At 37.5% G+C, this 25,782-nt stretch overlaps 1 protein-coding gene across 2 annotated transcripts; it reads left to right on the top strand.

Annotated features, from left to right (window-relative positions):
• The first annotated feature begins 454 nt into the window (after window positions 1-454).
• PIRT (phosphoinositide interacting regulator of transient receptor potential channels) lies at window positions 455-21,780 on the top strand. 2 transcript variants are annotated; one of them, XM_072645070.1, is made up of 2 exons: window positions 455-536; window positions 21,220-21,780. In XM_072645070.1, the coding sequence occupies exon 2, from the start codon at window positions 21,236-21,238 to the stop codon at window positions 21,653-21,655; it is 420 nt and encodes a 139-aa protein (XP_072501171.1). In that variant the 5' UTR covers window positions 455-536; window positions 21,220-21,235; the 3' UTR covers window positions 21,656-21,780. The 2 variants fall into 2 exon arrangements, with proteins under 2 accessions (XP_072501171.1, XP_072501172.1); XM_072645071.1 differs by lacking the exon at window positions 455-536 and adding an exon at window positions 694-1,008.
• Window positions 21,781-25,782: the final 4,002 nt, after the last annotated feature.

The following is a 25,782-nucleotide window of genomic DNA, read 5'->3' on the forward strand; positions in this document are numbered from 1 at the left end:
GGCCTGCTCCTTACTCCCCTCATCCTTTAAGCTCCCATACTAGTTGCCCTCCTATATCTGTCAAAATCCCCTTTGAATTTAGCAAGCTCTTCTGCCCTTTCTTCATGTTCTTCGGCAACTCAGTACTTGTACATCATAGATTTTCCCTAAAAACCAATGTCTCCAAACCAACAACACTTCTCTACTAGCTCCCTAAATGTATGTTCTCCAGAGCTGTATTTGAGAAATCAGGCCTGCCTAGGTAGGAAGCTAATATGCTGCCCCAATGAATCTTAGATACAAATTTTGTAGAGATGTCTCATCCATATTTTAGGAGCTCTGTTAGTCAGTGGGGAATTGGTCTGAGATCCATTAAGAAGGTTTGTCCCACCACCCTGGAGAAAAGCTAACAAAGGGTTAATCCATTAGACAATATCCTGGTGAGCTCATCTTTGTTGGAGCCTGCTCAGTAAGTGGCCAGGAGTACCTACATACTGACTTCTTGTGAAGCTTCTCGGATCGTGGATATAGTCAGAAGATCCCTGGGAGAAGAGAAAGTAAGTTTCCTGTTTTTCATGTCTCCTGGGTTTTTGAATGCAGTTTAAAAAAAAAAAGGAGTGGCTCCTTCATTCCTCTCTCATCCTTCCTTTTCCCCTGGAGATATAGGGTGATTTTAACTTTCCTTTAGTTGAAAATACTGTGTTCCCTGAAGCTGGAGGCTCATTTGCCCCAAGCTGGTCCCCAGAGGCAGGAGAGGCATGCAGAGGGAGTATAGGAAACTGCACAAATCAGACAACCTGCACCATTAAGAGTGGCTGCTACCAGCCTGCCAGCTGCCAACAAGAGAGGGCTTCCCAGTGGAATCCCTGGCAGAGAGTGAGATCAACCAGCCAGTTCCCTACTTTTGCCATGTACCAGAAAGAAGGGCAGAGGCATGTGAAGAAGAATGCTTCATCATCTGCAGTGGGTGCCCACTGTAATTCAGCAGCCAGTGTGGTTTCAGAGACTTCTTTCTAACTCCTGGAAGAGGTAGGAGTATAAGGTCAGAGGGGACTGGCAATGGGGATGGGAATGGATGGGTCAGACCACAGTTGGGGGTAAAGGAACTCGTTTGATGAAAAGTCGGTAATTGGACCTCAGTTGTTATCTTCCAGGACCAGCCCTGGTGCTGGGTTTCTGTGGACATCCTAGATTAACTTTAATCCATTTCTCAGTTGATCCCTCCAATTCCTTTCTGTTCAGGAAGTCACTCCAAAAGGCGTGGCAGACACGCTGTTAAGGCTACAGCCAAGCAAAGTATAGAGATCTGCCTCTCACATTCTGGATAAAGAAAATAAGAAGTTACCACACACCAACAAGAACAGGGATGGAAGCCAGGTCCAGTGACATCCTGAGTGCAAGTATCTCATACATGGGAAAATGGCTATCATGTTGTGCACAGTAAGGCATTATTCCAGGCCACAAAGCTTTTCCATTACACTTCAGGACAGTACACTGGGGCGCGAAGGTATATATAGTTTTAGAAAAGAGAGCAATAACAGGTTTCTTCAGGTTAGACACTGACTTCCAGAAACATCCTCATAGTAATATAAGCAGGAGACAGGCTAAGCTGTGGAGACAGAAACTCACTGAGATAGGGCTCACACTCTACATTTTATCTGCTTAAGTTCTGCTTTTCTTATCCAAAGAATGGTGTGCCACTGAGCTCTTTGTTTGGGACTTCAGAAGGACTGCGTATGATGTGGGGGGGGAGGGGGGGAATAGATATTTCCTTGGAAAAGAGATTACTTAACTAAATCTGGTGTAGAAAAAAAGAGTAGTAAAGTGTAAAGGGGGTTAGGGGTGGAGATAACGAGTAATTGTCTGCTTCTTTGAAGTGCAGAAAAAACAATACAGAATTCTCTCTGAGGCTTCACCTATTTTAGTACTACTGCCCAATTTATCTATTTTTTTCTCCTTTTCATTTCTTGCACCCACTTTCTGTCCCTTCTCTTCGACTTCCCCCTAGCCTGGCCTCCTCTCCTGGGAGCAATATCTTTCCTATCTCTTCTGCCTGGAAAAAATGATGTGCTTTGAATTCTTGTAACTCTCAGAATAGCCCTATCAGAAATCAGAGGCTGAGCTGTATATAGGACTGGGGGTAGTACATAGGATAAAGGAAAGAAAGGGGACCAGACAATTTCAATCCTAAACACTACAGGTGTATCTTGCTCTACAGTGATCACATGTCAGAATGGCCTTTGTGGGATAGATGGAACCTCCAATAAAGATGTATTGTAGAAGAGTGGAGGCTCAAATGATAATAAGAATGAGAAAAGAGTACCTTTTTTACCATCCAGGCCTCCAGCTATTAGATTGGAAGAACCATTGATAGATAACTTTGCCAAGTTAGCTGAGTAGCTCCTATCTTTATATTTTTCTTCTCCCAAACTCCTCTCACTCAGTCTTCATTAAAAAATTCTAACACTACCCATAAGGCCAAATCACTTAAATTCCCCAGGCCTCGGTTTCTTCATCTGTAAAGCAAGGTTAAAGGAAATCAAATCTTCCAACTCTGAATCTATGAATCCTACTCAAGCTGCTTTAGGAACATAGTGTAATTAATCAGAACATGCTTTCCTTCCAATCAGGTCAAGCAAAAGACAAAACTAAAGGTTCTAAAACTGTTTGCAACTGACTGGGAAAAGCAGAGAATAAGGGAGCATTTCTTCCACTACTGATTCTTGCCTTTTCCTCCTTAGATCTAGAATCTGCTCAGGATCAAAGTGTATTTTAACTTGAGGAGAAGCTAATATAGTAAGTTAGTGATGCAGCCCCTCTGTGGGTTCTCCTTCCCTTGGACTAAAGGTCCAAGTCTGAAACTTGAAAAGAAAGGAAATACCCAAAATAAATACTGGCATCCACCACCTAATGTCAATGTTGTGAAGGATATCTATTTTCACAGAAACGATGCCATTTTCTGTATGCTATTTCCATGTCTTGAACAGACTTTGTCTAAAACATAGAGACTCTATTTACACTTGAATTCCTCCCCTTCTTTGTAGGTTCAACTCAGAGACTGTTGTTGTTCAATCATTTTCCAGTCATGTCCGACTCTTTGTGACCTCATTTAGGTAAGCCTGGAGAGGTTTGCCATTTCCTTCTCTAGCCCATTTTACAGATGAGGAAACTGAGGCAAACAGGGTTAAGTGACTTCTCCAGGGTCCTCTGAGGCCAGATTTGGACTCAGGAAGATGCATCTTCCTGACTCCAAGTCTGGCACTGTATCCACTGCACCACCTAGTTGCTTCTAATTAAGAGGCTACCTCCCTTGACAAAGTTTTCTTTAATCCTTGACTCTGACCTCCACCCATCTTCATTTCTCTCTGTTTGATTTCACCTATGAATTTATGAATTCTTCTTTTTCTTGTACTTATTTGTATACATTCCTTCTTTTATCCTAATTCCTTCAACAATATTGGTAAGAGCAAATTGAAAATATTATTATGAAAATATTGTGTGCTATGTAAAGTTTTCTGGAGTATGCCTTGTTCCCGTCAAATTCCAACCCCTATTCTTCAGTCATTTAAGACTTTCCATCTAAGGTTTCCTTATTTCTCTATGTGTATTTTATATGACCCTGTTTATCTATAGGTTACTTCCCTAATTAGAATGTAAGACTGTTGAGATTTTCCTTTCTTCATATCCTGAATGAATAGCATGATGTTAAGTACATAGTAATCACCTGATTAAATTTTGTTGATTGATTTCAACCAACTTTCAAATTGCTTTGACCTCTCATCCATTTATAAGTTCAGAAATATTTGCTATATGCCTCCACTATGCTAAAGCACTGTCGGGAATACAAACGCAAATATGATATAATCCTTTCCCTTAAGAAGTTTAAAATCTAACAAGCATTCTGATATATAGGCACATACACACGTATTTGGGCACACATACACACCTTCAAGTATAGTCAGTTTTGCTATAATGTGTGTTTCAAAAAAACAAATTTATTTCAATGGGGTTAATATATTAAGAAACATTTTGAGTATACCTTGAATTTTGAGTTGGTTCTAAGAGATTTCTTCATCGAGAAACTGTAAGAGAACTCAGAAAACTTCACCACTTCCCAATAATTCACAAGCTGCAGTCCTTCTGAACTCACTTCCACAAGCAAACTTCAGGTCTTTGTCAAGTGAAAGTGACACATTTATTATATAGCTTCTGGTGCAGTGGGAGCTATGCGCAGAAGAATTGTGTCACATTACCCTCACTCCCTTCTATGGACTGTAGTCCCAAGACCTGGAGTTTCTAGTGACCCCCTGGCCACAAGCTTAGCAGCAGTTGGAGGCCACAGATACCGCCACTATCCATTGTAGTGTGTATTAACCATTTGACATGTATAAAACTGTTATTATTTTTTTATTGGCATCCTATCTTTTTTTTTAACGTGCCACTGGTGAAGCTTTTGAATGTTGCACTGTGTTTTCCCCACAAGTTCTGTGGTTTTTGTTGCACAGCTTTCCATAGTGCAATGGTTTTTTGAGAACTCATGTTGAAATACAACAGAACTAACCATACCATCTCCATTTTAGAGCAGTTCACTCTCAGTGTACATTTTTTTTAAATGTAATGAATTGTTACGAGAGGGAGAAATATTAACTAAATCAAGATTCCACTTAACTTTATCTAACTCGGTAGATCACTAGTTAAAAGGAATCATAATTTCAGAAAAGATTGCTGACAGATAGCAGAGGCCAGATATAGGTATTTGAATATAATTCTACCCCTCCTAGTCCATTTTGTTTTATAGTGTTTTTTAAAGTCCCATCAGTGCCTTTGTATCAGTCATTTTCAGAAATAAATGTAAATTTGTGTAATTAAATATATATATATGTTCATGTGTTATGTGGATATATGTAATACATATACTATAACTATATATATTATATATACATATATGTGTGTGTATATATATGTATATATTATATACATATATGTATATATATGTATATATTATATACATATATATATAGTGTATGCACTGGGAATACAAAGAAAAGCAAATGTCAATCTCAGTCTCCTTAACTCTGCTTAGAATAGTGCCTGGCACATAGTAGGCATTTAATAAATGCTAGGTGACTGGGCAGCTAGGCAGCACAGTGGATAGAGCACTGAACTTGGAATCAGGAAGACTCGTCTTTGCCTATAGATGTTCTTCATCTATAAAATGTGCTAGAAAAGGAAATAGCAAACTACCCCAGTACCCTTGCCAAGAAACTCAAAAAAGGGGTCACCAAGAGTCAGATACCATTGAAAGTGACTAAATAACAAGTTGACTGACTGATACATGTGCCTCAAAAAGCTAAACCAAATTGGCTGACATTCACACCCTACATGCTCCACTTCTGCAAGAAGAGATTCTTATTTCTTTTGGAAGGCTACAGCGGAGCAAGATTGATCACTACCATCACAACACCATTTTGGTGTTCTTTTCATTTCACTATTTTACTCATTGTGCATGTTGTTGTCCTGGTTCTACTTTTCACTATGCATCAATTCATACGACTTTCCATATTTCCCTGAATTCTTCATATTTGCTGTAACCTGAAGTGCAATAATTATCTATCAGAGACAGGTGGGTGGCTCAGTAGATATAGTGCTGGGCAGGATAGAGTGTAGAAATACCTGAGTTTAAATACAGCCTCAGACGCTGGCTGTGTGACCTTGGGAAAATCATTTAACCTCTGCTTGCCTCAATTCCCTCAATTATAAAATAGAAATGATAATAACTACACCTACCTTGAAGGCTTGTTTTGAGGCTCAGATGAGGTGTTTGTAAAGCATTTAACCTGCCCCATAGTAAGCACTATACAAATGTTAGCTATTATTATTGTTAGGTAACATTATTGTTAGATAACATATTGTTCCATCATTCCCCAATTAGGTGGCATACATTATTTCCAGTTCTATATTTTTGGGTTTTTTGTTCCCACGAAGTGTTGTTATAAATATTTTGATATTTATAGAATCTTTCTTTTTTCTGCCTTTGTTTTCCTTGGACTATATACTTAGCCTTGTGATCTCTGGAAAAAAGTGCTTAAACATTTATTGACTACATAATTCCAAACTACTAACACTGATCATTTCTATTTTTTAAAAAATCATATTTGTCAATTTGCTGAATGAGAAAACTTCACCATTGTTTTATTTTATTTTTGTAAATTTTTATTCATTTAAAATTTAAATACAAAATGAGAAAAGAAAATAAAAATGAATATTTCCATATATGCAGCAGAATATAAGATTCAATATAAAATAATAAATTTTCATTTCAAGAAAATCTATATGATAAATACTATACATTATTTTCAAAGCTACTCAGCTTTTCTTTACCTCCTTGTAGGTTTTTTTTTGGTTCTCTGCTGTGCATTTTTTACTTCATTTTTCTTTCCCTTCCCCCCATCCCTACACTAAAAAAGGCTACAAGTTTTGTACATACAGAAACACACACATATACATATACATATACATAGATATCTATACACATATAAGCTCATACATATATCTGAAAGACTATACTATGCATATTTCCACTTGTCATCTCTTTCTCTGAAAGTGGATACTATCTTCCTTCATGGGTCTAAGTCGTTCTATATCTTCTAAATCAACCAGTTCATCATGTCCCACATCATAGCAGTATTACAACACAATCACAATTCTATCTAAGAGATTGTCCATGAAAGTTTTTCCCAATTTCCTTTCTTACTTTTTCCTTAGCTACACTGGTTATTATTTATACAAGAATTTTAATTTAAAATAATGTAAATTATCCATTTTCACTTCAACAATGCTCTCGCTTTATAATATACTTAAAAATTTGGTATTGCTAAATCTCCTTCCTTTACCTATTTTTTCCCCTAGTTTCTTTGCAATTCCTGACCCTTTGTTCTTCCAAATGAACTTGTTTCTCTCATTGATCATTTGGAGCTATTTTTTTACTATGGTTTAATCAATCAACAAGTATTACCTGTATCATTTCAAACATCATGCTAGATAGTAAAACTCAAGGACAAAGAAATGAAATCATTCTTGCAAGCCACGTGAAGGCTGCATTCTATCTGGAAAGACAATATATACATAAACAAATGTATACAAAATATATAGTTTTTTGTATGAAAGTACATACAAAATATGAAGATAGGGACTGGATTGTAATTTTATTAGTATAAAAAACTCTTTTATAAGGAGACTCCCTATACCAGGGCAAGCCAACTCTATCTTGGCAATTTCCAGTGTTAGAGAAATTAGAGCACTGAGTAATTACCTACTTGCCCAGGTCATACAACTGGGCTAAGTGTCAGAAGTGGGATGTGCACTAAGGTCTTGCTTCAAGGCCGGGTTTCTACTGACAATGTCATGACGCCTCTCTCCCAAACAACATACATACAAGATAATGAGAGGGGGGTGGGAGAGAGAAGCCAGCAACTGGGGAGATTAGGAAAGGCTTCATGTTACTGTTTTCAATTTCTTCAAAACTTTTTGGCTACTTATCTATTCTACCCTTCCCTCAACCATTTAAAAATGAAAATCTCAGAAGAAAGGGGGCTAAACTATTTCTATAAATATAGCAAATATTGGTTTTCTGGCCAACTCTCCAGTACTCTCATCTTAGAGTCAGCAATGTGGGAACCTGGAGAGAGCACTATTCAGAAAATCTAGGCTCTAGTCCTGGTTCTACCACTACTCCGCTGCATTCAACTGCACAAGCAGTTCTTATGTATAAGCAAGGTGCTATGGACACAAGGACAAAACACTAAATTCCTTTCTCTTAGCTGCCCATAGAACCACAAAAGCAAACAAGTGAGACGGTATTTCCTGCTTATTTACAATATCTGTTAATCTGTATTTTAATAGCTATCTTTTTTTAATGTCACCTTTATTTCTGAATTGTCCCTTTTAACAGTGAATAAAAAAGAAAGGAATAGGAAAGCAGATAAGACAAACTAACCAATGTATCAACCAAATTTGATAATATAATTATTGTTCCATATGCATAGTCCCTAACTTCTTCAAAGAAGAGAAGAAACGTTTTCTCATCCCCTTTTTAGAGTCAAGCTCAGCCATTTTATAGTTTTCTTGTCATTTTCAGTTGTGTCTAGTTCTTTGTGACCCTATTTGGGATTTTCCTAGCAAATATACTGGAGTGGTTGGTCATTTCCTTCTCTAGCTCGTTTTACATATGAGCAAACTGAGGCAGGCAGAATTAAGTGACTTGCCCAGGCTCATACCACTACTAAATGTCTGAGGCTGGATTTTAATTCAGGCCCCCCTGACTCCAGGCCCTGCACTTTCTTGACTATGCCTCCGAGCTGACCCTACAGTGTTCAGTTTTAGTTTTTTATTGTTCTTTATATTTATATTATTGTAGTCATTGGTACTTAATTTTCATGATTCTGTTTATCTCATTTTATATCAGTTCCTACAGGTTTTCCTTTGCTTCTCTGACATTCATTATATTCATCATTTCTTATGGTGCAGTAATATTCCATTACATTCATGTGGTCCAATTTGTTTAGCTATTTCCCAATTATTGGACATCTGTTTTGTTTCTAGTTCCTTGACATGGTAACCTAATTTTATAGAGCTACTGGATACCACTTATGAGATCTCTGTGCAAAACTGTAGAAAAATACAAAAGAAGTAGAAAGCTAGAGGTAGATGTGTAAATGTGTAAGTGGAATGGGAAAAGTAGATCAAAGAGTCTGGCTTTAACAAGTTGAAGAGACAAGCTAGTTGGGTAACTTCAACTCTAGATACTTCCCTCTTCCCAGCCATCTATCACTACCTATTGTCAATCTTCTCTGGGAATTTATTTTTCTTCTAGTTATATTTTTTTTTATTTTAATATTTAGGAAACATTTTCCTCACGACTTTCCCCATAAGGGAAGTCGCACAATACTATCTCCATTTTAGAGATGCGGAAACAAGCTCATAAAGATGAAGCTGCTTGCTCATAATCACACATTCATTTAGTGTTGTACCACCAGAATTTGAATACAGGATTCATGATCACAAGCCTGTATTTTTTCTTTTATAGAAAATTCTTTTGAAAATGGAATGGTATAGTACAATGATCACTGACCTTAGGAGCAAGTCCTAACTGCCACTTTCCAACAATAATGATCTCAGGTATGATCTAGATCTAAATTCCCTTGGCTACAAAGTGTGGGAAATAGTTCTTACACTAGGACTTCCAGACCATGTGACCAACAAGATGGAAGACTAGACATTTCTCCAACCTTGGATAACTCTCAAAAGATCCCTTCAAAAGAGGAATTATGAGCTACAAGTAATTATAGTTATCTATCTCTGCAAGCTAAGACACCAAGAACAGTCAGTAAGCATTTATTAAGCCTCTGCAGTGTTTTAAGGCATTGTTTTAAGGCAAAGGAGATATGAATAAGAAAAAGATAGTTCCTGCCCTTAAGGATATTACAAGTTAACGAGTGAAGACAATACATAAAAGGAAACTGAAAAGGAGAAAGTGGGTAGTATAGTAAATGAAGTAAGTTGGATAAGTCTGAGCCCTTGATAAACGAAGGTTCTGGGAGAAGTTTAATGCTCTAGGATGTTGAGATTTCTGGCAATGAGCTTATTATCCCAGGAGAGGCATCATGTTCCTGGAGTCAAAATCAGATAGAGGAACTGGAGGAAAGTGAAAAAAAAAGGAGTAACAGACATAAATTAAGAGCAAAGAGGACTAATCCCTAACATGCACACTGAGAAGTCCCTTCTTCTCTACTCCCCCAACCCCCCGTACTGTCAGAGCCCGTGACACTGGCTTGTGGTCTTGGAACTGTCCTCTCCACCCGATTGTTTCCTCTGCATCCCTAATACCCTCATTTATCTTCAATCTCTCACCATCTACTTGCTGCTTTCCTACTGCCTACAAACATATCCAAGTCTCCCCCACCTTCAAAAAACCCTTGCTGATTACTGTCCCCTATTTCTCCTTTTTGTAACTAAACTCCTTGAGAAAGGCCATCTACAAAAGGTTTCTCCACCTCTTTTATTCTGACCTCATCTTTCAACTGAAAAAGTTCTCTCCAGAGTTACTGACAGATTTCATAATTGCCAAATCTAATAGCCTTTTTTCAGTCCTCATCCTTGTTGCCCTTTGTGCAGCCTTTGACACTGAAAACTGCTCTCTTCTTGATATTTTCTTCTCTCTAGGTTTTTGTGACACTACTCTCTTCTGTTTCTTCGTTGTTCAGTTGTCTCCAATTCTTTGTGACTTTATTTGGGGGGTTTTCCTGGTAAGATACTGGAGTGGTTTGCCATTTCCTTCTCTATTTCTTTTTACAGATGAGGAAACTGAGGCAAGCAGAGTTAAGTGACTTACCCAGGGCCCAGTTAACTGACTAAGGATACCAGGTTGCTCCTATCATTGTCTCGTTAGACAAAATAAATGTAAGGGAGTGTGGGTATGTCTAAGTCAAGGATACATATGATTGGTCAGTGAGTAGTAAATGTCGTTATGACCCAGTACACAGCCAGTTCAGTACACAGCTGGGTCAAACTAATGAGTTCTATAGGCGCAGCTGGCTACTGTAACAGGAGGGGAGATAATGGATTTTGTTTTGGGGCTGTGGAGAAATTGCCTGGGATAGAGTTTTGAAGCCAGGGAGAAATGTGATTTTTAGAGAGAAATGTGAAATAAGGATTGAGGTCCAAGCACATGCACTCAAGCACCCCATCAATCTCTATGCTCATGCAACACAGTAGTAGTTTACAAGGAGGACTATTTACTTCAAAAGATGATCACAAATATGCAAACTCACTCTCCCCAACAGCAGAGACATAATCCCACTCCCCCCTGTACCTCCTGTCTCTGGGGAGGGAAGGGAATTAAGTTCATAGTTTAGCTCAGTTCTTGTAGAGTGGTTTCAAGTCCAAAACACTCTCAGGCTCGTCTCAGGCACCCTGACTTCTTAGGGCTTCCATGGTAGGGAGAATGGCTGTACCACCTTAACTGAAATCCTAGCTCCACAGTCTCCATATCTCTTACTCCCAGTTTCTTAGGAGTAAGAAACCTGACACAGGACAAGTAATACAAAGCATGAAAAAACACTCTCAGCCCCATTTCTCAGAGCTGAGGCAAAAGAAGGAGAGCATAGGAAAAGAAAGATTTCCTGCCTCTCATTGGCTCAGTTCATGGCATCCAAGCTAGGCACCACATCCAAAGGATGGAAGGAGAAGAAAGACAACTTTGTCTCATCAATTTTAAAGATAGGCAGTCAATCAAAGGAGGTTATATCACTCACTTGGTCAAGGACATTTGTCAGGCAAACTGAACGTGGTCAAAACTGGGTAAAACTGATGATTCTCAGTTCTACTTATCCAGCCCTAACCTCTCTGCTGTTCTCCAGTCTCAAGTTTCCAATTGCCAACTGAACATCTCAAACTGGATGTCCCATACTTATCATAAACTTGACCTGTCCAAACCTGAACTCATTATCTTTTTTTCTCTTCTAAACTTCGCTATTATTGTTGAGGGTCCTACCATCCTCTCAATCACCCAGGTTTGCAACCTAAGTATAATACTAGACTTCTCATTCTTTTTAACCCTCCATATCCAATCTGTTGCTAAGGCCTGTTGATTTTTTCTTTATAACATTTCTTTCATTCTCTTCCTTCTGTTCTCTGACACCACCACCCTGGTACAGACCCTTATCTGCTCACATCTAGACTATTGCAATAGAATACTGGATTGTTTCTCTGCCACAAGCCTCTCCCCACTCCAAAGGATCCTCCATTCAACTGTCAAATCACAGGTCTGACCATGTCACCTCCTTTCCCTTTCTCTCTTTTTTTTCTGTTTAAGTATATTCACTTTTTTTAACATTCATTTTTTTAAGTTCCAAATTTTCCCCCTCACTCTAGATCCTCCCCTACCCATTATGAAGGCAAGTAATATGATACTCATTATCATGTGAAGTTATACAAAACATATTTCTATATTAGTCATGTTGCAGAAGAAAAATAAGAAGAATGAGAAGGAGGAGCTGAAGAAACAAAATAAGGAGGAGAAGGATGGGGAGGAGGAGGAGAAGAAGAAGAAGGAAAAGAAGGAGGAGGAAAAGGAAAAGAGAAGAAGAAGAAGAAGAAGAGGAGGAGGAGGAGGAGGAGGAAGAGGAATAAAAGAAGGAGGAGGAGAAACAGCAAGAAAAATAAAGAAAGTGAAAAACAATAAATATGCTTTAGTCTTGCACTTGGAGTTCATCTATTCTCTCTCTGCATGTGGATAAGCATTTTTCATCATAAGTTCTTTGGAACTGTTGTAGATCAAGATATTGATTAGAGTAGCTAAATCTTTAACAGTTGATCATCATTACAATATTACTGTTACTATGTACAATGTTTTCTGGTTCTCCTCACCTCACTCTGGACCAGTTCATTTAAGTTTTCCCAGGTTTTTCCAAAACTGTCCTACTTGTCATTTCTTGAAGTACAATAGTATTCAATCACAATTATAATTCAATCACAACTTGTTCAGCCATTCCCCAATCAATGGACATAATTTCAATTTTCAATTGTTTGCAAACACAAAAAGATCTTCAATTATTTTTGTACATATAGCCAATTTTCCTTTTTCTTGGATTTCTTTGGAATACAGACCCTAGTAGCGGTATTGCTAGGTCAAAGAGTATTAAGCACAGTTTTATTACCCTTTTTATAAAAGGTGTGTGTGTGTGTGTGTGTGTGTGTGTATACCAAACTTTTCTCTAGAACAATTGGACCAGTTCACAACTCTAACAAAAGTGAATTAGTGTACCAATTTTTCCACATCCTCTCCAGTATTTGTCATTTTCCTGTTGTATTAGCTAATCTGATAGATATGAAGTGGTACCTCAAATTTGTTTTAATTTGCAATTTTCTAATCAGTAGTGACTAAGAGCATTTTATATGACTTTTGATAGTTTGATTTCTTTTGAAAACTTCATGTTCATATCCTTTTACCACTCATCACCTGAGGAATAGATCTTATTTTTATAATTTGACTCAGTTCCCTATATAGTTGAGAAATGAGATCTTTATCAGAGCAACTTGCTATAAAAAAATTTTCCCCGGTTTCCCACCTTCCTTCTAATTTTGGGTGTGTTGGTCTTGTTTATACAAAACTTAAAATTTAATATAGTTAAAATTATTCATTTTACCTCCTGTGATCCTTTCAATCTCTTGTTTGGTCATAAACTCTTCCCTTATTCATAAATCTGATAGGTAAATTTTTCCATATTCCTATAATTTACTTATGATATCAACTTTTATGTTAAAATTGTATACCCATTTCAATCTTCTCTTGGCATATGATATGAGATGTTAGTCTGTGTTTAGTTTCTACTAGACTGCTTTCCAGTTTTCTCAGAAGTTTTTGTCAAATAATGAATTCTTGCCCCCAAAGTTTGGATCTTTGGACTTATCAAACGTTAGACGATGATGGTCATTTAATACCATTTATTGGGTGCCTAATCTAGTCCATTAATTCACAATTCCATTTCTTAGCCAATACCATATTGTTTTGATAATTACCCCCATTTGTAATATAGTCTTAAATCTAGTACTGCTAGACTACCTTCCTTCACATTTTTTTCACCGATTCCCTTAATATTCTTGACTTTTTGTTCTTCCAGGTGAATTCTATTATTATTTTTTCTAGCTCTATGAAATCATTCTTTGGTAGTTTCATTGGTGTGTAGGAGAATACACCAAGCCTGAAGCAAAAAGGAGTAGATTTCATGTGGGAATAACCCTGTCCCTCCAGAAGCCTTTTGGAGCAAAGACTGGAGTGAAAAGTGAATTCTCTAATGTAGGATAAGGATTTAAGATTCTATCTCTAAGGAACTTAATATCAAAGGAGAGTTAGGAGACTATGAATATAAGAAAGAGAGATTAAAATTACCAAAGACCTCAAGAATGAAAAGGTATTTAGAAACCTAGAGGACTAACAGATAAATCAACAAGGAAGATATTAAAATAGAAGAGAAGCTGACCACCAAGGTATACAAACCATTGCAAATATTTCTAAGTATTCAAAACAAAGGAAATTGAAGCAATAACCGATTGTAAAGAGGACACCGTGGATTCCTAAGGGAGCATAGAGCTGCATCACAGTATTCCTAAATGGTTCAATAAACAAATTAGAATCTTGAAGAGACTCAAAAGGGAAGAAATAGTAGAATTTATGCCTCCTGAGGAACATAAAGGGCTTTAATAACAACCTGTTGGAGGCATAGTGGAGAGAGTGGGGTCAAGAAGATCTAAGTTCAAATCCTTCCTTGGACACATATGTGTTACATCATTTAATCTCTATAAATCTCAATTTCATCATGTGTAAAACGGAGACAACTATAATACCTACCACAAAGGGTTATAGCACGGATTAGATAAAACAATATATGTAAAGTTCTATCTATGTATCAGCTATTAGATATAGCAGCCCAATTAACAAGTATGGCACTGGTACAAAGCACTGGTTGCTGCTCTACTGAGGTCTCCAATTGTTTAAAATGACCCTACATGTGCCAAAGCAAGAGGAAACTGCTGACCATATAAGGTTCAAAAGTTAGGGTAAGTGGTAGCAACCCTAACCTGTGTTTGGAGAAGAAATATATTTTCACCATCTACGGTTTCCATATTGACACCAGGCTATAAAGGAAGACAATAATGTTATCTTTGTGTATCTCCTCTGTATTACACGAACAATATCTGATAATCTATGCTGTTTCATCACAAAAAGGGAAAGCATATTGGGAAACATAGGTTGATCCAGTCTTTATTTAGAAGACTAATAGAATATTAATGCTTAATGGTTTGAAAGAAGGATTTGCCAAATGCTCTTTGCTCCTGGGCATATAAAATGCGGGCTGACTCAGACTCTACAGATTCTTCAGACAACTAAAGTTTTAGGAATGGCCCAGATAAGCCATACTAACTTCTCTAAAAGCACCAGAACCTTGCATCTGAGGCAATTGGAATCTGCCCCTATAATAGGATGCATTCTTACCCTCCCCATATTTCTCTTTTATTCACTGCTAATGTCATTCCTCCCATCCCATGAGGAAATCGTTTAACCTCCTTTTTTTAAGTGGCCCCTAAATTCCCTTCCATCTCTAGGTTTATGACCTTATGGTATCCTTCTTCCTTTTTTCTCCTCCTCTGAAACTATTTGACCTCCACTGCCATTCATATGTTTCTCTATCCTCTCTCTCCTGCCCTTGCTCCCCTGTCTCTTCTTTCCTGCTTTTTCTTGCTTCTTCTTCTACCTGTTATTATTACTAGTGACAATAATAAAATATAGCATTAATATAGCACTATAAGGTTTTTAAAGTGTGTTTAAAAATAACTCATTTTATCTTTACAACAACTCTGGATTGTAGGTGCTATTTTTACAGAAGAGGAAACTTACAGATAGTTAACTGACTTGCCCAGAGTCACACAGCTAGTAAGAAACTAAGGCTACATTTGAATTCAGATCTTTCTGACTTCAAACCCAATCTACTGCTGGGTCATCACCCATATTACACTCCCTAACTATGTGTATAACTCAAGACTCTGACATGGACCCTCTTTCTTTCTCTCATATAGTGACCTTATCAACTCTTATGAGTTTAATTTAAGCAAATGATTTCTGGGTGTATATATCCAGTCCTAGTCTCTGTTCTCAAGTCCAGTCCTGCCTTTTAGATATTCTGAAATACCATAGGTATATCAAACTCAACATGTCCAAAAAAGGTCTTTCCAAATCCACTCATCTTCTAAACTTGCCCTTTTCTACTGAAAAGGGCTAGGCCACTGCTATCAACCCAAGTTCACAATCATGGCATTATTCTCAATTTCTCACTCTCATTTATCTTGCCTATTCAGTCGTTTGTCAGGTCTTGTCAATTCTACCTCCAAAGAATCTGTCAAATCTCTCTATTTACTGACTATCATTCCAGAGTAGGCAATCATCACTTCTTGCCTAGACTACTACAATAGCCTTCTAATTGGTATCTCTTCCTCTGGTTACTTACTTCTTTAATACATTTGTCTACATACTTCCTAAAAAAGATTTTCTTAAGGTGTAGGTCTGACTGGACTGTTCCCTTAGCCAAGAAACTTTTATGTTTCCCCACCAACTCTAGGAACAAATATAATTTCCTTTATTTGTCATTTAAAGCCCTTCACAACTTAGTTCCAACCACCTTTCCAACTTTATTACACATTCCTCCCCTTCACATACTATATGGTCCAGCCAAACTGGCTTTTTTTCATGTTCCTCAGCCTCAGTTCCATTTCCTGTCTCTCTGACTTTGCACTACCTGTCCCCCGTGTATTCTCTCCTTGTGTCTTAAGAGTTGTTGTTTCCTGAAAACTCAAGTGCCACCTTCTAGCTGAAACCTTTCCTGATTCTTTCATTTATTAGTGCCTTCCCTCCAACTGTCTTCCATTTATTTGTATAAAATTACATACATACATGTTATCTTCTCAAAAAGAAGGTAAGCTCCTGGAGGGCAGGGACTTTTTCATTTTTATCTTTGTATTGCCAGATCCTAGCAGAGTGCCTAGTGCTTAATAGGGGTTTAATAATGCTTATTGATTGATTTCAATAACCCCTTTATGCCTTGCTCTTCTAAGTGACACTTAAATCATGCCTAAAACTCCTTATACTTCTCTTTGGGATCATATCTTAAAGTAAGAGCGTATAGTACAGGATCAGGAATCAGTGAGACCTGGATTCAAATCCTAGCTTTGGTACTCCTTAAGCATGTGACATTGAGCAACTCCTATAACCTCTTTAAGCCTCAATTTCTTATCTGTAACCTGGAGCAAACAATGATACTTTCTCTCAAAGTCATTATGAGGAACAGGACAATCATTAATCAACAATTATTAAATACCTATTGTATGCCAGGTAACGTGCTAGGTTCTGGGGATATAAGTCCAAAATGAAATGGTTCCCATTCTCAAGGAGCTTACCTTCCATCTGGAGAGACAACATTGACAGAAATTAGTATACTCAAAATAAATCCAAGATAATTTGGGGGAAAGTTGCTAGCAGCTAGGGGGACTCAAACAATACTTGAGTTAAGTACTGAAAGAAGCCAGTCATAATGTCTAGGGAGCACTTTGTAAAATATCAGTTTTTGATATAATATGTAACACAAATCTTTCTTAGGCAGTCACATCCCTCCTCATAAAAAGTAAGATTTGCCTGTATTCCCCTTTCCATAGCCTCCAATTTGTTTATTGTTTGGAAGTGCAAATCACTCCACCAGAAAGGCCAAAATGACCTATAATTATAATAGCCCAAATCTCCTTAACTCATATTCATTTGACACATTTGAAATATGGATTATTCTACCTTGACTGTCATGTATTTCTGTTTGAGCCAGGATGAAAATGTTTGTTAAGCAAATTAAGAATGCGAACAGTCAGGGAAGATAGTTCTTATAACCTCCTTATCATACAAAGTAACCCTTCCAGTGCCTTTGGTCAGCCTTGTCTCCTCTTTAGCCTTTAGTTTCCTTGAGTAAAATGATGTGATTGAACTAGATGATCTCCAAAGCCCTATTCTGGTTTAGAATTCTATGACCTATATCAGTTAACGGACTTCCATTCAATTCTTTGTGTGCAAATATCTGCTAATCCAATAGAACTGTAGCGTGGAAGAAGGAGTAGGCTAGAAACTAGGAGGCCTGAATTCTAGTCTTAGTGATAACTCTGTGACTTATGAAAGGCATTTAAATTCTCTGGACCTCAGTTTCCTCACATGTAAAATAAGAAATTAGATAAGTAGCCACTGCCCCCTTTTCCTCCATTCTCCACTAGAATATTTCCCTTTTTGGTTATATGGTCCTTGATTAATTTTTCTATCAATTAATGGTTCTTGATACTTCTTTCATGTAACATTTACTAACTCTGGCTATATGATTTCTTACTTCAGTGGTTCAGTGGATAAAATGGTGGGCCTGGAGTCAGGAAGACCTCATTTCCAGCCGTGTGACCCTGGGCAACTCACTTAACTTCTATCTGATTCAGTTTCCCCATTTCTAAGATGAGAATTATAATTGCACTTATCTCCCAGAGCTGTGAGGATAAAATGAGATGTTTGTAAGGTACTTTGCAGAATTTAAATAATTATATAAATGTCATTATTATTATTTAGTGATCAATTAGCTTCTCTATACTGATGAATCTCAGATTTATATCTGATCCTCTGGTCCTTCTCTCTCTGTGTGTTTCTCTATCTCTGTCTCTATCTGTCTCTCTGCCACTCTCTCATCTTATATTACCAACTACCAGTTGGACATTCCCACAATCATCTCAAACTCAAACTCAATACATCCAAAATAGAACTCATTATCTCCATTTTTCCCCTTCTCCAAAACCCCATCTACTGAATTTCTTTATTTTTATCAAAGGTACAAACATCCTTCCAGTCACTCAGCTTTAAAACTTTGGTATCATTCTTTCTGCTCTTTTATATCCAATCACTTGTATTTTCTGCCTCCAAAAAAATCTCTTACGATATGTCCTCTACTCTGTACTCATCATCCTAAGAACTTTAGCAAAGTTGCAAGATATAAAATAAGTCCACATAAATCATTCACATTTCTACATATTACTAACAACACCCAGAAGAAAGAGATAGAAAGAGAAATGTCATTTAAAATAACTGTAAACAGTATAAAATATTTGGGACCCTACCTGCCAAGCCAAACCCAGGAACTATATGAATACAACTACAAAACACTTTCCACACAAATAAAGACAGATCTAAAGAGTTGGAAAATTGATGGTTGCTCATGTATATGCCACACCAATGTAAGTAAACGAAAATTCTATCTAAATTAATTTATTTAGTCAATGTCATATCAATCAAATTATCAAAGAAAATTATTTATTGAGCTAGAAAAAATAATAACAAAATTCATCTGAAAGAACAAAATTCATCTGAAAGAACAAAATGTCAAGAATATCAAGGAAATCAATGAAAAAAGTGAAGGAAAGCAACGTAGCAGTATCAGATTTCAAACTGTAATTAAAAAGTAGTAATCACGAAAACAACCTGGTATTGGCTAAGAAACAGAGTGATGGCTCAGTGGAATAAATTAGGTACACAATACATAGTTGTAAATAATCATAGTAATTTAGTATTTGATAAGCTCAAAGATCTAAGTTATTGGGACAAAAATTTGCTACTTGACAAAAATTGTTGGGAAAATTGGAAAACAGTTTGGCAAAAACTAGGTATAGACCAACATCTCATATCATATGCCAAGATAAGGTCAAAATGGGCATATGATTTAAACATAAAGGGTGATATCATAAGTGAATTATGGGAACATGAGAAAATTTACCGATTAGACATATGGGTAAGGGAAAAGTTTTTTGGTCAACTAAAAGATACAGAGGACCATAGGAAGTAAAAAGGATAATTTTGATTTTTTACACAAACAAAACCCAATGCAGCCAAGATAAGAAGAAAAGCTGGAAAGTTGGGCAGGGTGGGGAGGGAGGGGAGGAGCTTATATCAAGTTTCTCTGATAAAGGTCTCATTTCTTAAATAGATAAAGAACTGAGCCAAATTCATAAAAACACAATTCATTCCCCAATTGATAAGTGGCCAAAGGATATGAATAGACAGTTTTCAGAAGAAGAAATCAAAGCTATTTATAGTCATATAAAAATGCTCTAAATCACTATTGATCAGAGAAATGTAAATTAAAATAATTTTGAGATACCACCTTACACCTATCAGATATCCTGACAGAAAAGGAAAGTCACAAATGCTAAAAGGCATGTGGAAAAAACAGGGCACTAATTCACTGTTGTTGGAATTGTGAACTTGTCCAGTCATTCTGAAGAAAAATTTGGAACTATGCCCAGAGGGCATTAAAACTGTATATATTCTTTGATTCAGCAATACTGCTACTAATTGAGGGGGTAGTCATCAATTGAGGCATGGCTGAACAAATTGTGGTATATGATTGTGATGGAATACTAGTGTGCTGCAAAATATGATGAGCAGGATGGTTTCAGAAAAACCTGGGAAGACTTACATGAACTGATACAGTGAGGTGAGCAAAACCAAGAGAACATTGTACGCAGTAATATCAGTTTTGTATGATGATCAACCGTGAGTCACTTGACTGTTCTGATCAATATAAAGATCTATGACTATTCCAAAGGACCCATGATGAAAAATGCTGTCCACCTCCAGAGAGAGAACTGATGGAGTCTGAGTGCACATGGAAGAATGTTTTTTTTCACTTTCTTTAATTTTCTTGCTTTTTTGGTTTGGGGATTTATTTATTTATTTTTTCAAAATGGCTAATATGGAAAAATTTTGCATGTATGATGGTTATCACATTTCTTGCCTTTTCAACGGGTGCGAGAGGGGAGAGAATTCAGAACTCAAAAAAAATTTTAATGAATATATAAATGAAATCTATTACAAAAAAGTACACTCTAGTTCAGATACCTACAAAAATCTCCTAATTAGGCCCCCCACCTCAATTCTCTGCCCACTACAATCCATCCTTCACACAGTCACCAATGTCAATTATCCCAAAACATCGATCTGACTGTGTGATCCTCCCATATTCTACAAACTCCCATTTACTCCCTACCTTGAAGATCAGATATAAACTCCTGTCATTTAAAGCTCTTCACAACCCAATCTCATCTTACCTTTCCAGCTGCATTATACATTCCTTTCCTCCATGAATGTCATAATTAGGCCATACTGTCTTATTTCCATTCTCCAAACACAACACTTCACCTCCCATCTCCATGCATTTATACTGACTGTGCCCAGTGCCTTAAATGCTCTGCTTCCTTAACTCACTTCCACATCTCGAAATCTCTGATTTCCTTCAAGACTTAGAGTAAATGCCACCATATGCATGAGGCTTTCCTGGGTCACCTACCAACTTACTAGTTCTTTTTCCCTCACTAAAGTTATCTATATTTACATGTTGCCTCTGTTGTTAAATTGAAACTTGAAGACAGCGGCTGTTTTGTTTTTGTCTTTGTCTCCCAGGAACTAGCCCAGGATCTGAAATGCAATAGGTGATTAATAAAGGTTTTTAATTTAATTGATTATTCTAGTAGTGCACTGGAGCTCAGTTTTTATGTAAATTGGTTTATCAGAAGATCTGGGTTTTGTTGCCATTCACTTAGCACCTTTGTTTTTAACCCTTATAGGTACTAAACACAGTCTATGGCAATGGAAACTCTCCCTAGTGCTCTAAATGCAGATGAGAAATCTCCAGAGTCTAAGGACTTATTGCCCAGTCAGACAGCCAGCTCTCTCTGCATTAGCTCCCGGAGTGAATCAGTCTGGACAGCTGGAAGCAAGAATAATTGGGAAATTTTCCGCAAGCCCATCATCATCATGTCTACAGGTGGGGCTATCTTCCTCTTCGGTGTGGTTATCACTTGCTTGTCATACACTCTGGATTTTTCTTCAAACTCAAGCGTCAGTTTTGGTTATCAGATGAGTGGGCCGGCCTTCCTTTCACTGGGACTCATGCTTCTGGTATGTGGACTGGTATGGGTCCCCATAATTAAAAAAAAACTGAAGCAGCGACAAAAGTCAGTTTTCTTTCAAAGTCTCAAGTCCTTTTTCCTGAATCGCTGATGATAGGCTCATCTTCACCTTGGTTGGGAGAATGTAGTCTACTGACCAGCATCCAATGCTTCCATCTGCATGGTGAGATGGGTAAAGAAAACAGTTCCAGTAAAAGTTTTCTTATCACTTTTATGGGGACGATAAGATTTTCATTCCTTCACGAGACTTCCAGTTTGGAACCACGTAGATAAAGAAGCTGAGCTTTGCTGGATTATACCCCAAGTATCATCTATTTAGTCTTTCTCCTATCACTGATGCTTGAAACACTTCCTATCAGCAAGCACCACTTCTTATCACCTTCATCCCTTGCCCCTTTTGTGTATTTCATCTCAATAACCTTCTCCTTCATGAGCCATATGCTAGGGCAAACTGAACTTCAAGAGGAAGCTCCTTTTTACATAACTGATTGCCAGAGTGGGATAGATAGAGCCCCAGTCTAGGTCTTTGAACTTGGACTTCCAGATGGAGGAGGGCAGCACATCTTTTAGACTTGGAGTTTGACATCTAGTCCTAGAATTGAAGAATTGAGACATTGAGTTTACTTCCAGTAGACCAGACTAGTCTTGTTACCAGTGACATCTTCAAACATTCCAAAGATTAAAAGGGGAAAGGGGAGAATGGGTGCACAAATATATAGGTAAATTCATGAGATAAATAGGTCACTGCATAAGAATAGTTTATATAGGGCAAATACCCACAGACCTCACAGTATTTGTGCTGAGGTCACCAGTTCTTTCTTGACTACCTGACTTTTCTTTTCATTTCCTTCGGCATTCAATGAGCAAATATTCTGTAATCTACCAATAAACACTAACACTCCAAACCATTCTAGTATGAGAACCAGTTCCCAGACCTGAGGTAGGCATTTGTGATATCAATTTTCTTTGCACCTCTTTCAAAAGTAAGAAAACAAATGATGAAATGCCATATGAGATGAGTCTGCAAATTCATAGAAAGCAGTAATCCACCTCCTAAAGTTTTATCAATATTTGCATCTATCTGAGATGAGAAATTCTCAGCCACAAGGGGCCTGAAAGCTATTTGTGGCAGCTTTGGCTCAGAAGTCAATAGAACTAGGCCCTCCATAGTGTCACATGCACATCTTTCCTTCAGCACCCAGTTCAAGCCTTTCCTCCAAAAATGTCCTAGTAGCCTTTCTCCACAGGGCCTTTAATATATGTCTGCTTGCCATGATTAGTTCTCCAAGTGCCTTATACCTTTTTCCTGGGGACTCAGGATGACAACCCCCAGAATGCTGATAAAGGATTCTCCAAATTCTTTATAGAGGTCTGGGGGTAGAATATTATTCTAGATACACTTTTCATCCTCCTCAATTAAAGAGCCCTGGAAAAGGGTCACCCACAAGGGCTTGGACTTCTCTCTTGACTTCCTAAGCACCACAGAGGCTTGATAAATAGAAGCCAAGGTTAACCTATGAGAGCAAGGTTTGTACTATACTGCCAATGGTTCTCTCTGGATATTTTCTTTCTCCTGAGAGAAATTTAGCGATTAGGTAGGGCAAGAGGTACCCATGGACTTACAGAATATTAGAGCTAAGCCAGCTCCCTAATTTTAAAGATGAAGACCAGAAAAGGAAATAAGTTGCCCAAGGTCACCAGAACATAGTAATGATTCTTGCCTGTCAGTCTTGGATGGCAACTAGCTCCGTTAGATTTTTTCAGTATCTGAGCTCTATCAAGATATGATCTTATTATCTTTAAAAATTCCTGTCCCAGTCCTAAACAATTTCTCTTTAACTAGTTTCAGCATGCCAGAATGGTACAGTAGCACTCAAGTAAATCAGAGGGTCTAAGTTCAAAAGTTGCCTCTACCTTCTTGCAACCTGTATGATCTTAAGCTTATTACTTAACTTATCTGCAAAATGAGGGTATTTGATTGCTTAAGTCCCTTCCAGTTCATACGATCCCGACCCTTTCTTTACTCTATTTGCAGCATCAAATGCAAAGGCACTGTTTGCATTTGCAAATGCAAATGCCAGCTCCACTCTGGGCCCCTCCAAGAGACATAAGGATGGGAAGGAATTCCATGCCATAGGGGAAGGGCTACTGTCCTCTGTCACTGACAAGCCTCTGCTGATATTCTGTGATCTGGTGACCCTGTGTGACCTTCTGGTCTGGTGCAACTTCTATCCACTTAAATGGATAGTAATACAGATAATTCTCTCTGAACAATTTGATTTATGTGTCCCAAGGTCTCTAGCTATCCAGTCTTCCATTCTTTTTGATTTTAAATTGTACCGTCTCACTTCATATGTGAGGACAAAGGTAGAAGGGCATGTGACTGAAAACCATGGGGTCTGTAGGTACACTCCGAGGGAGAATAGCCTAGTGACTGCTGGCCAAGGATCTCAGCCTATTAAATGATGAACAGTGAATTTCTGAAAAATAAGAAGCAACTGAAATATAGTGTTACGTTTAAGAAAGAAAAAAATCCACCTACAATTCACCTCCTTTGTATTCTTGAAGGGAGGGGGCAGGATTAGCATCAGTGTTCTACTCTATTATATCAGCTTTTATAATATACTATTGCTGTGTTTGGGGAAAACTGATTTCATCTGTGACCTATTTGAATCTGTATAATAATGAGCCATGTTATAACAAGGTTTGCTGTATTTTCATTTCATTGTATTAATAATCCTGCTGCCTGATGCCAAATTCCCTTTCCCAACACATCATCTCCTTTTCCTCACCTTTCCCCTTCTTGCCAAATCAAATCTTCTCCACAGTCTTTACCAAGAATATCTTTTTAACTCAAGAATGTGTTTGCAGAAGGCAGATCCTGAATCTGGTGCATAGATTCTTGGGCGCCTCTGTAGGGGATTCATTCAAGTTCAACTTTTACATGATACAAATGTCCCTTCCACAGAATTCTTAATTTTGCTAGTCAGTCTATGGATAAAGAGCTCTAATAATGGGGAACTCAAGGTTTCAAGACAACCTAGATAATTAGGTTAGATAATCAGAGAATTCCAATTTTTAGAAAGTTCTTCTACTGAGCTAAACTTGACCACTTTTATAACTTCTACACATTGATTCTAGTTTTGCCCTTAAGAACTTCACTAGAATAAATCTGACTCTTCTATGGTTCTGACCCCTAGTTATATCCTTCTACTTCCTTGTTACCACCTACAGAACAACAGAGAGTTAAGCTTTGACCTAGATTTGATTTTCATCTCTTCTACTAAATAAACTGTGTAATATTTGACAGATCACTTAACTCTGAACCTTAGTTACTTCATCTCTAATTATGGTGATTAGAAGGAGATGGGCCTTACTACAATTAGAAGGCCTGTGGTTTGAGACCCCTGTACCTTCAGACCTAACACAATGAAATTGTAATTTTAGAATCATCCCTTTCGTAATAATGTTATTGTCCCTGGGTAAAATGAAAATTTCTTGAAAGAATAATAGATGAAGCTATTTTCAATCACTTATACTTTACTCTGGATTAGTTTACTTGCTCCTTTCCAAAAGAGAACCCTCTGAGAGCTAATTTTGAGAAAGCTAAAAGAGAGTTCAGAGGAAGGAGCACTGTGCAAGGAAGAACAGATTAGAGTGTGAGACCTAGAGCAACAGAACAAGAAAGTACTCAAGGAGCGAAAGTGCCCTAGGCAGTGAGGAAAGAGTGCTCTTTGACAATTTTGCTTTGATTGGTCAAGGTCCCTTAGACTTATACATCAGAACTTCATAAACAACCCTGACACTACTATCCAAGAATAAGAGGCTAACCATACCCTTTTTAAATGACAATATCAGTCAATTAATTAATCAACAAATATTTATATTATGATCAACATTGTACCCTGTGAAGAAACTCTAATTACCAAATATCCTGGGTACTTCCTGAACTTGTTGTTGGGTTTTTCTTGACACTGTTTAGAGTACAAATTAGGGAACACATTACTATTAGTGTTGAATGTAGGGTTAGATGGTATCAGTATCATCAAGGAATTATTATCTACTACATGCCAGGCATGGTACTAAGCAATGAGGCTATAAAGAAAAGTAAAATTGCAGTGTCTGCCTTCAAAATGCTCACATTCCAATGACTCAGATAGTATCCATGTCAAAGTTTGTTTGTATTTGGGTTGGGTTTGGGGTATAGAATCGTGGGAT

This window comes from Notamacropus eugenii, chromosome 2, assembly GCF_028372415.1.
Source record: "Notamacropus eugenii isolate mMacEug1 chromosome 2, mMacEug1.pri_v2, whole genome shotgun sequence".
NCBI lineage: Eukaryota > Metazoa > Chordata > Mammalia > Diprotodontia > Macropodidae > Notamacropus > Notamacropus eugenii.